Source organism: Strongylocentrotus purpuratus, unplaced genomic scaffold (genome assembly GCF_000002235.5).
Source record: "Strongylocentrotus purpuratus isolate Spur 01 unplaced genomic scaffold, Spur_5.0 spur5_contig_862, whole genome shotgun sequence".
Classification (NCBI taxonomy): domain Eukaryota; kingdom Metazoa; phylum Echinodermata; class Echinoidea; order Camarodonta; family Strongylocentrotidae; genus Strongylocentrotus; species Strongylocentrotus purpuratus.
In genome coordinates, this window is record NW_022145571.1 from 1,363,899 (window position 1) to 1,380,525 (window position 16,627).

Genomic DNA, 16,627 nt, shown 5'->3' on the forward strand with positions numbered 1-16,627 from the left:
CATCATCTATCATGTCAAATTATTGTTGACTGATTGACCAATTCTACATGCATGGCATGGAAACTGAAAAAGCTTGGGCATCAAAATACAGGAGAGAAGAACTGCCTGCCTGGTGTATATTGTAACCAGTATTGTAGTAGCTCCCATGGTCTATTAATATGTCTACACATATCCTTCAATCGGGTTTGACCCGATAGACTGCCATCAGCCAAAAGGGTATCAACTCATACAATTTGGCACAAAGTAAATTAAAATCAATTCTTTTAGATTGTGATTCTCATTTGCAATGATCCTTTCTCAGTAGATAAAATGATAAAAAGAATGAGATATAAGGAAAGACAAACAAACCTGTTCTCTGCTTGTAGAGTTGATGATTTCACTCAGACCGATGCAGACTCCTTGTCTCTGGTCACTCTGTGCAGAGTCCAAGCCCTTCTCTAGGACCGGGATCATCTCTGGTAAGACACGGTCACCTAGCTTGCGGACAAGATCACCCAACGTTCTTGCTGCGACCTGTCAGGAGAGAAACACGAATCATACATGTAACCATCTTCTTCTTCTTCTTCTGTGGTGACCAGACCAACTACCATCAGACAGATTGGTGTGTTATTTGGGGTGTTTTATTTCTATTATGTCTTTGGCTGCCCGAAAGAAGGCTGTTACTGTCATTGACAACATATAGGTTTTACGTCCTTAGGGTTGGGTAAAGGTTAGGGTAAGTGTTGCAAAGTGGATGTTAGGCTAGGTTGAGGGTTATGATTAGGGTAAGTTAGAGTGTTTGGTCCCGGTTTGAAGTTCAGAATTGGGTTAATGTATTGCACAAACCTATTAGAATCCCTTCAAAGCACTAATATCCTTTGGCAAGATATTAACCTACACTTGCCACTCTCCACAAGGTGTTAAATGGGTATCCGGTAGGATGCGACCGTCATTGTTGGTCAAACAGTTTTTAAGCATCAAGTAACACCCGGCTGGAATGCGCCCCAGGGAGTGGAGATTGTGCACACAGTGTGTGCAGGAAAGTATTGAATCCAATGACCGGGGTAATAGTATATCTGTGAAGCGCTTTATAAAAGCGGATTATTATTATTAGGTCAATGCTATTCAAAAAGAAGAAGAAGCACATGCACCACTGACCTGTCTCTTGTCATAGCTGGTGCTGGCCAGACACCCTAGGAGTAGAGTGAAGAGGGTGGACAGGATGTCTTTGAGGGTTCTTGGAGTGTTGACAACCACCACCTTCCACACGTGAAGCGCTGCTTGGCGAACCATGAGGGCAGTGTCTGATCGTCCCATGTAGAGACCGGCAAAGACACGGTTCCTTCTCTCCGCTCCAAGGATGGTGATGATTGCCTGAGGGAAGGAAAACACCACAAGATGCACTATCAATAAGCCATTTCATAAATACTATCTGCTTATGGTCAAATAAAGGTCATTTCTGATAAAATTGTAAAACCCACCAACAGGAATCATGCTCATGTTATGTAATCATTATTCATGTGTGCACCTACAGTACATTCTTATGATACAAGAGGGTAAACAAGCTTTTCATCATGCACATACATGACTTTGGCATTGATTGTTCTAAAATACACAAAGTGGGACTTCTCCATGAGTAAATGATCTGTGGATATTTGGGGTCATTTGACCCATGTGCTAACTACGAAATGGTCTATTCCAGGAGATTCAATTCTTGATATATTTACATGGATTTTTAAGTGTGTACATATTGTATTACAAAATAACCAGTTATGCTAAAATCATGGAATTTTAAAAAATGCCACTGCACATCCTAGTATGGAACCTGTATACAATGACTATAACTAGCTATGTCTTCATGGGGCTGCAGAAATGGTCATAATCATGTGGATTTTTAAAAAAATGTCACAAAGGCAGAACTTCAGAACCTAAATGCAAGGGATCAATTCCTCTAGGCGGCCACATCTAAAGGGAACCTTTCAATTGGTACATCTAAATCACTCAAAAGTTGGAGTCCATTTTCAGACCAATCTCAAATCTAAAGCATATTTTCTTTTCTATCATAAAACTATTCATGTAGCCAGCTTGAAGAGAAAACCCCAAGTCATCCCATCACAAACATATTTTCAAAAACCTGACACTAACCTTAGTGGAATGTTCAGTTCCAAAGTTATCATCGTCATCCCCGACGGTGGTCATCTTGCCGGTGACCCCTGAGATCCTGTAGAGGAGATCACCCAGGAGCTGAACGGAGCTGTATCTGATCCTCCAGTTATCATCAAACAGACCCTTCTCAAGCTCGGGGAGGAAGACATTGACCGCGGTCTCAGCGTAGAGGTTGATGATCCGCTGACCAGCACGCAGGGCAGTGTCTCGCACATACTCACTCTCATCAGCTAAACCCTGCATGGTGCAAATGACAGAAAACCTCAATGTTAACAATTTAAGTATATACATAATTATATTATTTACATTGTAAGAAAGCTCCAAGGAATTTATGGCTTGAAGTTCTTTATTTTATTTTATTTATTTTTTTACATTTACGTACGTTTTTTTACATTTTTATTTACATTGTAAGAAAGCTTCAAGGAATTTATGGCTTGAAGTTCTTTCCAGAGTACTAGAAAATTGAGAATAACTGCTTCCCACCCAAGGGCAAACTAGCACTGCCACAAACTTTGAACGAAACTGTTTTTAACCTCTTAAAAGACAATTGCTTTATCCACAGGTTTATGAGAAAGAGAAGCAGAAAGAACAAAAGAAGATCGTGAAGAAGTAGCAATAATAGAATGAAAAGTTCACTTTACTAATAATAGCAATGGTCCTTTGCTCATGCAGGGCGTTCGCTGTGGAATGCTCTCCCTGGAGAGATTCATAATAGCAGATCAGTTGAAGTGTTTAAAGATAAACTTAAAACCTGTTTGTTTAATTTGGAATATAATCAACTGTTCTGTATTTTTTGTATGTTCTACATGTATCTTACTTATGTTCCTCTATGGTTTCATGTGATCTCTATTTTTTTCTTCTTCACAAGTGCACCCCTGGAGCATTTGATTTCGAGTGGATTTGGTGCCTTATAAATCTCATATATTATTATTATTGTATATTATTATAACCATGTGGCATGATCTTGTAGAGTTAAATGTACATTCTACTTTACAAAACCATTCCACTTATCAAAACTTCTAACATCTTTTTACCCCTACTGCGTGTTTACTTACTAGAATACTAGCAGCAGACTTACCACGAGGAGAGGAGAAATGCAAGGTCCAACGAAAGGAGCAAACTTATCTCCAAACGTTCCGGGAAGATAGATGAACATCATGATGTACCCATCCCTGACGTGTGATGCTATGTCAGGAGTTTCAGCAGTCTTGACGAGATCAGGCATGAACTTCTCCAGCTTCTGGAGACCCATTCCAGCTATCACTTCACTCAGACCTGAAAAGAGATTGGAACAAGGAAACTAGTAAAATACATGTACATGTGCTCTGAATTGGGAGTCCATTGTAGTTTTCAAACTTCATCTAGGTACCTGCTCATACAAGAGAGAGAGGTTGTGAGATCATAGACAACCTGATTATGTGATCACAAGTAAAGGAAGTTTGTCTATCTTGGATTCAACTACTAGTATTATTTTTTTTTAATTTCAAATTCTTTAATCTCTACCTTTGTTTCTCACTTCATCAGATGTGTATAAATAATTTGAATGTTTTATTTTAATGCTTTCAATAAATTCAACAGGATTCTTGAAGGCTGTACCCTCTTCTTTTGCCTTCCTTGTTCTCTCCCCCTCCGTTATCATTCTCCCCTTTCTTCTCATTTTCCTCTCACTCGCATCCTCTATTCCCTGTGACTCCCTTGTGCTCTACACCCTCTCCTCCATTCTCCCTCCCCTCCTCCTTCATCCAAACCTTATCCTTGCTGATCCTCACCGATCCACAGAGTTCTGCTCTGATGGGAGTTGCTTGATCAACCAAGGCAGTAGGTCATCAAAACTGTTTCCCGCCCCTCCCCTTGTCGCACTCCTCCTCCTCCTCCTACTCCCCCTCCTCCCCCTCCTCCTCCTCCTCTTCCTCTTCCTCCTCCTTCTCCTCCTCCTCTCCCTTCATCAAATTCTTACCCTGAGCGGCTCCTGAGCGATCTACAGAGTTCTGCTCCGATGTGAGTTTCTCCATCAGCCACGGCAGCAGGTCATCAAAGCTGCTCTCTCCCATGCCTTTGACCATGGCCCCCAGAGCTCTGGCCGACACCTTTCTCACATCAGGTACAGGATCCAGCAGAGACGACTTCAACCCTGGCATCACTGAGGGCAGGTAGGGTGCAAGGTCCTGCAACATACAAATCATGCACTCTCCTTGTGAAAAGATTCTTTCTAAATAACCAGTGGGACTAACAAGACAAATATTGAAATTAGAGAATTCTGATGGGCATCTACAATCACATGAAGCATGGTTTCAAAATGTATCGTCTATGAATGATTCTGTGATCTTGCAACAACTACATGTACTCTATGATGAATTACCTATATTAACCAAATTCCAAACCTTAACCCTGCACCAAACAATTAAAATAATCATTTGCAGACAAATGGTAGAATTGCAGATTTTGTTTACAATCACAATAGATAAAATGGATACATAAATTGATAATAATAAACTAAAATCATCGAAAATCCAACATTTTTATACTAAAAATTATTGAATATAGCTAATGCCTAGAACTATTACTAATGACAATGAACTTCACAACCCACCTTCTGGTCAGTAAGGGAGTACATGTTTCCAATGATCTGACAGGCCATCTTCTTGGTCTCCGTCGACCTGTCCTGGAATGACCTTTGAACTACTGGCATGATGAGAGCAAGCGAAGGCGCATCGATGAAGTGAACAAACTTGGTATCTAGTAGGATCTTGAGACAGCTAGCAGTTTGCTGGGAGGGGTTGGACAGTGCCTCAAGAAGCCTGGGTACAATGGCTGTCACACAAAGAATAGAAGATTTATGATACAACGATGATGGCACAAAACTTCAATGTGTATAACCATATTTACAACAGATGCATTTATAGTATACTGTGCTCAATTACAAAATATATCATAGCTTTCCATATTTATAGTTTTTCAAGTCGATTAAAAATAAAAACTATTTTGTTGGAGTTGGGCCCTTCTTCCTCTCGTGTATATAATCTTTTTATCTTTTTTATTTAAAGTAGTTCAGGGACCTGTTTCACAAAGCATTTTTTCAATGACAAATGACAAAAATCAGTGACAAGTCTGCTGATAACCAATCAGGAGCAAGGATTTCACTAGCTTATAACAAAAACTGTCATTTGTCACTGATCACAAGTTTTGTGAACTGTCATATGGTTCATTCTTTCAATCCTTAAAGGTTACTTACTGTGATCTCCATTAAACCCTCAGATTCCAGTAACATATCAAGGTCACAAGAGTACAGTTACTCACTAAACTGAGAATATACAATCGATGAACAGGCTTACACCAACAACATTGTGTATTTAAGTAAAGTAAAGTAAGCATAATAGAAGACAGTAACTACTCACCTTGAATTTCTGGATTGCGGATGACGTTGCCAATTTGCTTGAGTGCCTGAGCCCCAGCCTTCTGGACCTTGGCGTGAGAGTCGGTCAAGACCTCAGTGAGTTTGGGTACGATGCTCGGTAGGCAGGAGGAGAGCTGCTTAGGGGCGCAGTATGCCATGTTACCAAGTAACTCAACAGATCCTAACAAAGGAAACAGAAATTAGTAAAAGCAGGAGAAGAAATCTAATTATTTCATGTCCATCTTATGATGAGAAATTCCCAACAGTATGTGTTTCCCCATTTTCAAACGCAGAAACCACAGCTCATATTTAAGCTATTTTTCTTTTTTAACCCATGAATGAGATAAGGTTCCTTTTCCTCTTGTATAGTCGACTTGGTGCCTTCAGTCTGATTGAGAGGCAGATAGTGATCTTTTGGCAATTTCCTGGGGGGGGGGGGGGTGTTTCACAAAGACTAAGATCGACTTTAAGTTGTAATTTAGGTTGCCGCTATTTGATCTCACCATTATGATCTTTTAAGAATATTTTTTCCTGTAATGAATTATCAAAAAAAGTAAATTCTGTAGATTTGAGAGACCAATGCCAGTAGATGGTGAGAGCAAACAGTAGCATGAACGGCCTGCCATAGTTAAGCCCAACTTAAAGTCGATCTTAGTCTTTGTGAAACACCCCCCAGGCCTGTTTGGGAAGAAACAAAATATTACTGACCTTCTATGGCTCTAAGGACTCTGGTTGCTATTTACCTAAAAGATTTGATGACTTATCAGAGGAGCGATGGCGCAATGGTAGAGCAGTGGTCTCATTACCGGGAGGTTTCAGGTTTCAAAACCAAGTCGATGCGCTAGTGCCCTTTGGTATGGCATTAATCCTCATTACTAAGTCCCTCTGAGAGGACTTAAAGCCGTCAGCCCCCTGGTTGCTTACTTACAAGATACATGTGCTTTCTTAGCATATGGTAAAACAATCATCAACAAATATCAAACTTATGATCATTGCACTGTTAAATGCTATGTAGCTTGGCAAATACTGGTTAACGCATCTACGTCTTCTTTTGGACAACTGCACGTCAGCGACTTTATCTCTACATGGACAGCGATCGTGGAACAGACCGAAGTTCTCCTCACGCTTCGGTTTCCATATGCTGCATGCATGTGAATGCTGCGGTCGCGTCGTCCATAGTCGTATTAATCCTGATTGGCCCCGAGTCAGGCCACGGGAAAGACACGTAGTCTCGTAAGTCTACACTCCTTTAATCCTTCACTCACCTGCTTTAGTTCTCCATGAGTCTTCTTCCAATGCAGCTAGAAGTGAAGGTAAGACTAGTTTCACACCGTGTCCACTCAGTTTACTCATCACAGCTCGAGATGTATCATCAGTAGCCTGAAAGCAACAATAGTAAAGTCACATTAAGGTCAAAGCTAACCAAGTTCATTATGGTCGATCACTCTACGTTCTCTAAAAACATATCTTTAACTGATGACAAGGTGCTGCAATCATTCTTGTCTGTGGCAAACTAAATGAGTTTCTTCATGCTTGCTCCATAACCAAGTTACAAGACATGTTTTACAAGTAAAAATTCTAAGGTTGTTTCTACTTATATGGTTCACTTTCAAGGTTCACTTTCAGTTAAAATATTTGTCCATTGGATCATCAGTCATGTTTCATCAATTCTTATTGAATATCAGAAAAAGCTCTTCTTGGACCAAACCAAAAGGTGGACATTTACAAACTGAAGGTACCAAATAAGTTAAGCTTTGACTATGCGAGGTACTTGATATGTTCCTCTTTGATGTTTAAAGGTAAAGACCAGTATTGGAAACGCCCCAATTTCAAAAAATGAAATGGAAGCTCTCATTACCAATCATGTGAAAGAATATGTTTTGACTAATACATGATGATAAAAATTTTGCAGGGAAACTGCCTACTAATTGATATATTTGGTAAATTAGTTTATCTATTGGGATGTGAGAGATAAACGTACGTGTCGCGCACATGTGCGTAGTCCCATATACATCTTTCTGTGTACAGTGCTTGTAACTTTTCGAAGACTGGGCCAAATTTCTTATCCTTTTGATGATTCCAGAACCTTGCAGTACACACCAATACTTATATGCTAGATGATCAACCTTTTTTGATCGATTCCACAACGTTTCTTTCACAATGCAATCGCATGACCATAACTGGTCTTTATCCTTAACTTTTCTTCTACAATAGGGGGGGGGGGGAAGAGAAATGCTACTTACATCCCTGACATACTGGTTACTATCCCCAAAGCAGAGGAGTAGATGAGGGATGACATGTACAACGTATGGCTCAAACAGACGACCAAGCATGCTACACAGCATCTCAAAGGCAAATAAGGCTCCTGAAGTAGGAAAATAAAGAAGACGTGAGAACAATCATAAAGCAAACTAATGACAAAGGCTTCTTCTACAGGACAGACCTAATGAAAAGACCGTATTCAGAAACCTACCCCCTGGACATCCACCCCCAGTCAACTACCCCTAGGAGAACTACCTCCTAGGGCAACCACCCTCTAGGACAGGCCTTCTCAACTGGCGGCGCGTGCGCCACTTGTGGTGCTTGCGGTCAGTCGGAGTGGCACACGACTGTTGCAACAACAAAACAAAAGAAAGAAAGAAAGAAAATATATATTTTAGAATTAAATACTCAGCTAAATCAAGAAGTTGCAGTCGAATTTGAGCCCAAAATGCCTGCTTAACAAACAAGAAGAAAGGGGAATTTATCGTGTTTTACCATTTTATACGAATCCAAACCTAAGGTCTGAACAACAATTAGCTTACGATGGGATACCAATTTTAACATTGCCAATCTCTGGAAACATCTTGTTTTTGTTTGTTTGATTTTCACTTTATTTTGACATTTCCTGTGTTATTGCACACAAAAAACTACATATAAATATACCTCCAGTGTAATTGTCCCCAGGAATCGTACTATTTTGTTCACATCAATATGAAATTATGATTGATTATATTGTGGAATGAAATGGTGTTAAAAATGCCCCATTTTGGCCTTTAGAAAGCGCTAAATCCACCAGCTTCAGGGGGCTCTGCCCCCTACTACCCCCCGTTAGGGCTTCGCCACTGAGCCCCACCCATTTTTCGGCTCTGTCGCTACGCTCCCTACGTAGCACAGTCAACCGTACAGGGTGGCACTTCAACTACAAATTCTTTTCGTTTTGGCACTTCTAATAAACTAGTTGAGAAGGCCTGCTCTAGGACAACTACCCCCTCCCCCATACGACAACCATCCTCAAGGACAACAACCCCGCGAACAACTATCCTAGGGGGGGGAATTGTCCGGGGGGTAGTTGTCCTGGGTGGTAGTCGCCCTAATAGGGTGGTTGTCCTAGGGGGTAGTTGACTGGGGGTAGTTGACTGGGGGTAGTTGACTGGGGGTAGTTGACTGGGGGTAGTTGACTGGGGGTAGTTGACTGGGGGTAGTTGACTGGGGGTAGTTGACTGGGGGTAGTTATCCGGGGGTGGATGTCCAGGGCTAGGCGTCCTAGAACCTCAAAAGACATATGAGGCTGAACCCTTGTCTTTATTGCAGCACAGGATACTATTAACATACCGATACATACAACTTACTACATACGTGTACATTACAGTGACGCTCCATAGTCTTGATTGCAAATAGTGAAGTGACCTCGTGTCAACATACTCCTTCATTTTAAATGTAGTTTTGGAATTTTAAAACAGCATTTTAGGCTTCAAAGAAAGAAATTAGTGCTGGAATTTTCTTTTAAGCCCCACTTTCAGTTCTATCTAACTAAGAATGAAGCACCAGGAAATAATAAGTATCATAATATAGTCAAACCTGCTTTAGTGACCACCTGTATATAAAGACCACCTGTCTACAAAGACCCATTTTTGTTCCCCTTGAAAATGGTTTCTAATTGAAACATGTACTATAGGCACCTGAACATAAAGACCACCTGCCTAGTATAAAGACCACTTTTCTTGTCTCCCTTGGGTGGTCTTTATAGACAGGTTTCTTACACTGTAACACCTACCTTCTCTCTTTCTGAAATTCTTCTTATCCTGTACAGCACTCTAGTTCTATCTAACTAAGAATGAAGCACCTGGGACCCTTTGCACAAAACTTACCACTGATGGTAACTACCATGGAATCCTTGATTTAGAGTGGCTGTTGACCTATTATCATGGTTCTTGCTATTGATGGCAAAGATACCATCAATGGTAAATTTTATGCAATGGGCCCAGGAAATAATAAGTATCATAACAACACCTACCTTCTCTCTTCCTGAAGTTCTTCTTATCCTGTATAGCACTCTGCAATGTTGACATGATCTCTAGCTGCTTGAGAGACAGGATACCCAGTCCCTTGACCATGCCAGCCAGACCATAGGCAGCTCCCTTCCTCTCACCAAAGTTCTCTGACTCCAGCAGAAGCTTCAGGAGTTCCTTGACGATTCCTGGTGCGTCTTTCTTAATGGCTGGGACTAAGGGCGGCAGACAAGCCGCTACTGCTTGCTGGACCTGTGCAAAGAGTTTGGAAAGAATCCTTCAAAGTTATGCAAAGTGAATCAAACGTGGATGCAATCTCCATTCTTCCTGAAATCAACTGTCAAGAACATTTTCATAAAGCCTCAAAACTCAGGTTTTATACTCAGATGTATAAATTCAAACAAAACTTGAGAAGTCTGCACCTTAGAAATACAGTACCATATGAAAAGTAAATTGACATCAAAGTGACAAGATTCCTTTGAAGTTATGTCATTCATAATGTATTCAAAAGAAATATAAGTACAATTTGCTCCAAATAAGAATACATTTTGTACACAATGTAACAGAGATTGAATGGTTTTCCATTAGCTATCGCATGTAAAATTTGACTTTACAAAGTAGGTCCCACAGATGCTCTACTTACACCTCATAGAATTTTTTGTTTTGACTTAAGCATTCCCCTGAAAAAAACATATTAGCCAATAGACCTGTTAACCCTATAAGTTAGATCTGGGGCTGTTTCATAAACCTTGTTATCTATAACATAGAAAATTTCTGTGACAAGTTTGCTCTCAGCCAATCAGATGCCATGATTTCAGTAGCTTATAACAGTAGCTTGTAACTTGTTATTGATATCAAGTTTGCTCTCAGCCAATCAGATGCCATGATTTCAGTAGCTTATAACAGTAGCTTGTAACTTGTTATTGATAGCAAGTTTGCTCTCAGCCAATCAGATGCCATGATTTCAGTAGCTTATAACAGTAGCTTGTTATTGATAGCAAGTTTGCTCTCAGCCAATCAGAAGCCATGATTTCAGTAGCTTAGAACAGTAGCTTGTAACTTGTTATTGATATCAAGTTTTATGAAACAGGGCCCTGTAACTTACAGGTTGAGAAGGAGTGCTCAGCGCTTCAATCAGCTTGCCAACGATGGGTTTGACCTTAGGGTCCTCTTTCTCAAGATGGCGTGCCAGAGATCCCATGAGAATGATCACACTCTGTCGGACGGTGTCGTAAGACGATGAGTCAGGCGCTTCATCCATGAACTTCTCAAACAGAGGGAGCAGTGTCGCAACATTGGGCTGCAAAGATGAAAAATTAAAAGGAATGCATGTCAATGTCATTTACTTGTGCTGCATGAATGCACAAACATACACTGTACACGTTTTGTTTCTATATTCAGTAACAATGAAAGGGAATTCATGATGGCAAGATTGACAGGGACTATTGGATAGACTTGGTTCATTTTCTGCTATCTGGATGAAGGAACAACACAACAAACTACTATCCATGAACCATTTATCCTTAGCAGTCTCCTTTGTTCCCTGTTTGAGCTGCTGTCTGATTTAGTTCCCTTACATCTCTCTTAATGTTATCCTTCACCAGCCCTCCCCAAATGTCCAATCCTTCTCCAGGATGCTAGCTACCTACCTTCAGCTCCTTTCATATCCCCTCTTTCCTTCTCCTGTCTATTAATGTCACCCCTGGTATCCTCATCTCTGTCACCTCCAGCATCTTTTCTTCTATCTTCATCAAAGCAAACGTTTCAAGGCCAGACAGTAGCACTGGTCGTATTACTGTGTTGGTCATTCAACTTGACCTTTAGTTTCACAGGCATTTCTCATAACTCATGACCCAAAGGTAGCACTAAATGAATGTTTTATTGAACCCCAAATTCAATGGTCTACTTGTTTCATTTCAATTATTGGAAACAATACAAATAATGCTTTGTATACTGATTCAATTACCTAATGATGATTCATATTTCAATGACAAGGGCCCGTTGCACAAAACTTATCATTGATGGTAACTTTGCAATCAATGGTAACTACCCTGGAACCCTTGATTTTGATTGGCTGTTGAGCCTTGTTACCACGGTAGTTGCCATTGATGGCAAAGTTACCATCAATGGTTAAGTCTTATGCAATGCAACAGAGTGCACAGTCAAAGCTCCACAGCCCAGTTACATATCCCGTCCAATATCCCATCTGTAGTTTTTATTTTTTTTCTTCTTTTCTTTTCTAAACACATACAAAGCATGATGGAAATTAAATAAAATGTTCTTTCCTTGGGTGATGCCAGCATGGTACAAAGATCAACCGTGATAACGACCTTTAGGAAAGAGTTTTATCTTGGCTGATGTAATAAAACAAAGGAGCATGTGAGTGGCGCATTCTCCATTGCCTTCCATCAGCCATATATCCCATCAGTATTTACATTGTTACATTCTTTAATCAAACCACCCTGCACTAGATACTAACCTTTCCCTGTTGAATGATGGCAGCCATACCAGCATTGAGCATCTCCTTCTGTACCTCAGCGTTCCTGTCCCCTAGACCCTTAGGCACCAAGAACTTGAACAGCTCTGGGACATGACGCATCAGTAGATGAGGGGCGATCTCAGACAGCGCGATGGCGATGCCGCAGCGGGCGTCGTACTGGTCCGGTGGAGACTCAGAGATGACTCGGCCGAGGGTGTCCATGACTGGAGGAGGGATCTGATGGAGACAACAAAGGAAATCTATATGAAAGCGTGGGTTAAATCTAGATAGAGAAACACATAACTTAATTTACCCTTGATGTGCCTGGGCCCATATTCAATTCAATACTTGAGTACACAATTTAAGCTTTTTACTTAGTATTTTACCCTACATTTAAGACAGCTCCATACCAGACATAAGCCAATTTTTTGGAGGCCTTGATTAGCATGCATGTGGTTTTCTTACGCAGTATCATAACCTGCGCACAATTATATTAGCAAGAATTTATTGTGACACGTTAATTGCGAATTACTTTTGTACTTTTGTTTGACCGTGTGATGTCACAATGCTTATCAGTAAATGCAGGTGAGTAAAAGTCTAAAATGCGATTTGAATACGAGATACGTAAACTTCTTAGCTTAGCCATTTACTTAGTAAATTTCTCACATAGTCTAAGTATTGAATTGAATACCGGCCCAGGTGCCTACCACAAATCCCCTTTGTGCCAGTCTACCCAATTTCCAACTAAAAAGAAAACTGATAGTAAAATGCTTTAAAAATGAAAATGTCATGCACTAACCAAATGGCCAAACAGACACCAATGAATAGTAGAATTGATCATGTCAATACATTACAACAAGGCTTTGCATTTTGAAACTACACAAGTGGGTTGCCCTTGCAGTGTATAGGAACACACCAAAAGCAAGTGGGCAGGGAAGTGGCAACTTTGGGGTCTAAGATATCATGAGAATTTTAAAGAAAGCTCTGCAAAGCAGTATCATGGCTCAGAATCATATTTACCATCAAGAAAATAATCTAAAGAAATGGCTACTTTGTAAGGGATCTGGCCTTACACACCTAAATCTAAAAAGACCTTAGAAAGGGGATAAGGACACTACCTACCACAAGTTTCTCTTGGTATTTCTTGAAGAGGATACTCATAACCTTGTCAAGTTCCTCAGGATTCTCAGCCAAGATGGCGGAGAGAGCAGCGGCTCCACTCTGTCTGATGACAGCTATATCATGGATGACATCATCTAGGAGCATGGTACACAGCTCTGGGGAACCTTTGAAGTTACCGTCTGTCCAAACTCTGAAGGGAAATAAAGAGAGATAGAGAGGAGGTTCAAGTAAATATTTTTGTTTAAATCAGGAAAGAACAACAGTATTAGCGGTTAATTTAACATCAACCAGCAACATCATTGGCTGCATCATCAAGAAGGAAGATTGTTAGCTAAGGTACTGTTAAGATTCTGCTGGCTGGCTGAAACAATGTCATTTCGTGGCATTGTCTATTGCTACTAGGCCGATGATTCAAGTCATTTCTTTCCTTCATGTGTTCTTTATTAAATGCAGTAAAAGTAACTATCAAGTGGTGAGGAATATAAAACAAATATAACACAACCTCTTTTCAAGACTCCAGCTAAATCTATGGGATCTTGGCCAATGCAAAAATACCATTACCTTTGGTGCTGTACTCCTCAGACAAGGTACTATTATATTCACCTCCAGCCCACTGATTCAACTCTCTTATGGCAGCGTATGTACATGAAAATGTGTGTATAATGCAATCCTTATCTTACTTGTCTCCTGAAAGCCTGATTTTTACCCAGGGGTGATAGTGAGCACTAAAAAAAAAAATAGGTTTTTTGTTTTCCCCTCAACCATGCCCCCCTCGAGTAAAAAAAAAAAAAGAGGATTCGCGGGGAAAAAATGGCATCTAACAACATTTCCCCCCTTTCGAGTAAGAAAATTGGTAAAAAAAAAAAAAAAAAAAAAAATCATTTTTTTTTTTTTTTAAATCAGGAAGAAAAAATCGGGAAGAAAAAAATCGGGAAAAATAAAAAAAATCGGGAAACCGATTTAAATCGGGTTTTTATCAGGCCTTTTTACCACTCATGTTTAAAGCCCCTCTAATATTTTTTTGTATTTTTTCATTAATAATCGACTTCAAACACATTTGTTTTAAAAATCCTTGCAGAATGATGTCTTGAATGACATCCTCTTTCACATCATGATACGATTTAAGTTAAATTTTGGGGCTCCAAACACTTTAGAGGGGCTTTAGAGCATAGGAGCAAACACCCTTTTGACTGTTATGATCCTTAGAAGAGCACAATTATTTGTCTTACTCGTCTGCTAATGTCCGAACTTCAATGTCAACGTCCTTCCTAGCACACCAGATCCTCTGTGCAATCCTCATACCCTGAGGGTCATCCGAGTCCTGGGTCGGGAGCACCAGCAGAAGCTCTCGGAGTCCCTGTCAAGAAACAAGGTAACGAAGGATTAATATTCAACATAATATTTAACACTCATTTAACAAATATGGATGGCTCAAAACTAGCAGGTGCCCAGAACACATCAGAGATACCAAGCCCATAGGATGGTTGTCAGGAACATTTACACAAACACCAAACTTCAAAATTTTAACATGGGGCTCATGCAGACAGACCCACTACTTCATGTCTTTCAGCAATTTGTTTCAACCACAGAGGGATGTCGTACCTTGAGGGTAGCCACTCTGACTTCCAGGACAGGGCTAGTCATGGCCTTGAGTATCACATCAATCTCATCCGTCTCAGCCACGGTACAACCCATATCACCGCTAGCACTACGGCATAGCTCCACTATCGCTTCATCTGCTACCCTCTGCTGCTGGACACCTCCGATACCGATCAGACGGAAGAGGAGGGATAGCATCTCGTGGCGTGGTAGCAGCTCAGGTCCGCTCTGATAGGAGGATAGAGGAAAGAAAGATGATGATTATACAATGTAAATCATTTACCTGACACTAAAACTTCTTCCTTTCACTGTCTTTCATCTTTTATTTTTAGCTTCTCCAAGCTTTTTTTTTACATTCTAAAAATGTACAAAATGGATATGGCTGACACACGTGAAAACTTGTGAAAAGGTTACAGTATACCCCTGTGGAACAATAGATTTTTCTTATTCATTACATCATCATCATCTCTTCTTTTTATGGTTTTCTTCAATTCAGACTTCTTCACTTATTCCTTCTACTCCTCTCCAGCTTCATTCTTCCTCCAAAACATTAAATAAATATTTTTTCATTCTTGTATAGTGCAGATGATGATGATGATGATGATGATGATGATGATGATGATGATGATGAAAATGATGATGATGATGATAATAATGATGATGACGATGATGATGAAAATGATGATGAAGATAATGAGGATAATGATGACGATAATGATGATGATTACAATGTTGATGTCGATAATGACGATAATGTTGATGATGATGATGAAAATGATGATGATGATGATGATGATGATGAAAATGATGAAAATGATGAAGATAATGATGGCGATAATGACCATAATGTTGATGATGATAATGATTACAATGATGATGACGACAACGATGATGATGATGATAATGGTAATGATAATGATAATGATGACAGTCTTACCTCATCGATGACATCGCTCTCTTCCTCTTCCTCCATACTACTCCTCAGGTTACAATGTGAGGAGAGAATGGCCAGCGCCCTCTTTACGTTCTTCTCATCCTTCTTCACGACCACACCCCCGTCGTAGAGCACCTGGTGCAGGAGACGGAAGAAATAAGCAAACGACGGAGCCGGAAACACAGTGGCGGAGCCCATCGATAGGAAGTCATCGCCGTCATCGATGTCCTCATCGTCCTTCCCACCGTGCAATTTGAGGATGGTGTTGATCACCATGGTAGGCAGTTTCATTGTGCACCAGTTCTCAGCGATCGGGCACGCTGGCTTGCTCAGGCGTAGTGTGCAGTAGGATACAGTGTCGGCTGCAAACATCAGTTAATGACACAGCTTTCATTAGTGACTCTGCATGGGCTTTATTCATCATACATGATATGCTATGGTATATTCATTCCCAACCCATTTATATTCTTTATTCATACTAGTACTAGTATTTTCATAAAATTGTGAACCTTACCGCTGTAGAATCACGTAAACTCAAATATATCACATGAATTGTTTAATGACTAGTGTATCATGCTTAATAATGCATCTATATGCAATTGAGGTAGGCTATGCATGTCACATACAATTTACATGTTTCACCTTGGACATATCCTAAATTCTGTCTCAATAAAACAAAAATT

The 16,627-nt window shown here is 40.2% G+C and overlaps 1 protein-coding gene across 2 annotated transcripts in view; it reads right to left on the reverse strand.

Annotated features, from left to right (window-relative positions):
* Positions 1–16,627, reverse strand: part of LOC115919177 (eIF-2-alpha kinase activator GCN1-like) — a 47,446-nt gene that overhangs the window by 13,116 nt on the left and 17,703 nt on the right. For both annotated transcript variants that reach the window (XM_030972294.1, XM_030972298.1), the window contains 16 exons: positions 15,948–16,306; positions 15,014–15,238; positions 14,641–14,768; positions 13,412–13,601; positions 12,290–12,526; positions 10,916–11,110; positions 9,816–10,062; positions 7,783–7,904; positions 6,805–6,919; positions 5,541–5,720; positions 4,736–4,956; positions 4,103–4,310; positions 3,224–3,420; positions 2,125–2,382; positions 1,138–1,353; positions 349–513 (listed from right to left, as the gene is read on the reverse strand). In XM_030972294.1, the coding sequence (XP_030828154.1) occupies positions 349–513; positions 1,138–1,353; positions 2,125–2,382; positions 3,224–3,420; positions 4,103–4,310; positions 4,736–4,956; positions 5,541–5,720; positions 6,805–6,919; positions 7,783–7,904; positions 9,816–10,062; positions 10,916–11,110; positions 12,290–12,526; positions 13,412–13,601; positions 14,641–14,768; positions 15,014–15,238; positions 15,948–16,306 (3,263 nt within the window). The remainder of the gene's footprint in view (positions 1–348; positions 514–1,137; positions 1,354–2,124; positions 2,383–3,223; positions 3,421–4,102; positions 4,311–4,735; positions 4,957–5,540; positions 5,721–6,804; positions 6,920–7,782; positions 7,905–9,815; positions 10,063–10,915; positions 11,111–12,289; positions 12,527–13,411; positions 13,602–14,640; positions 14,769–15,013; positions 15,239–15,947; positions 16,307–16,627) is intronic.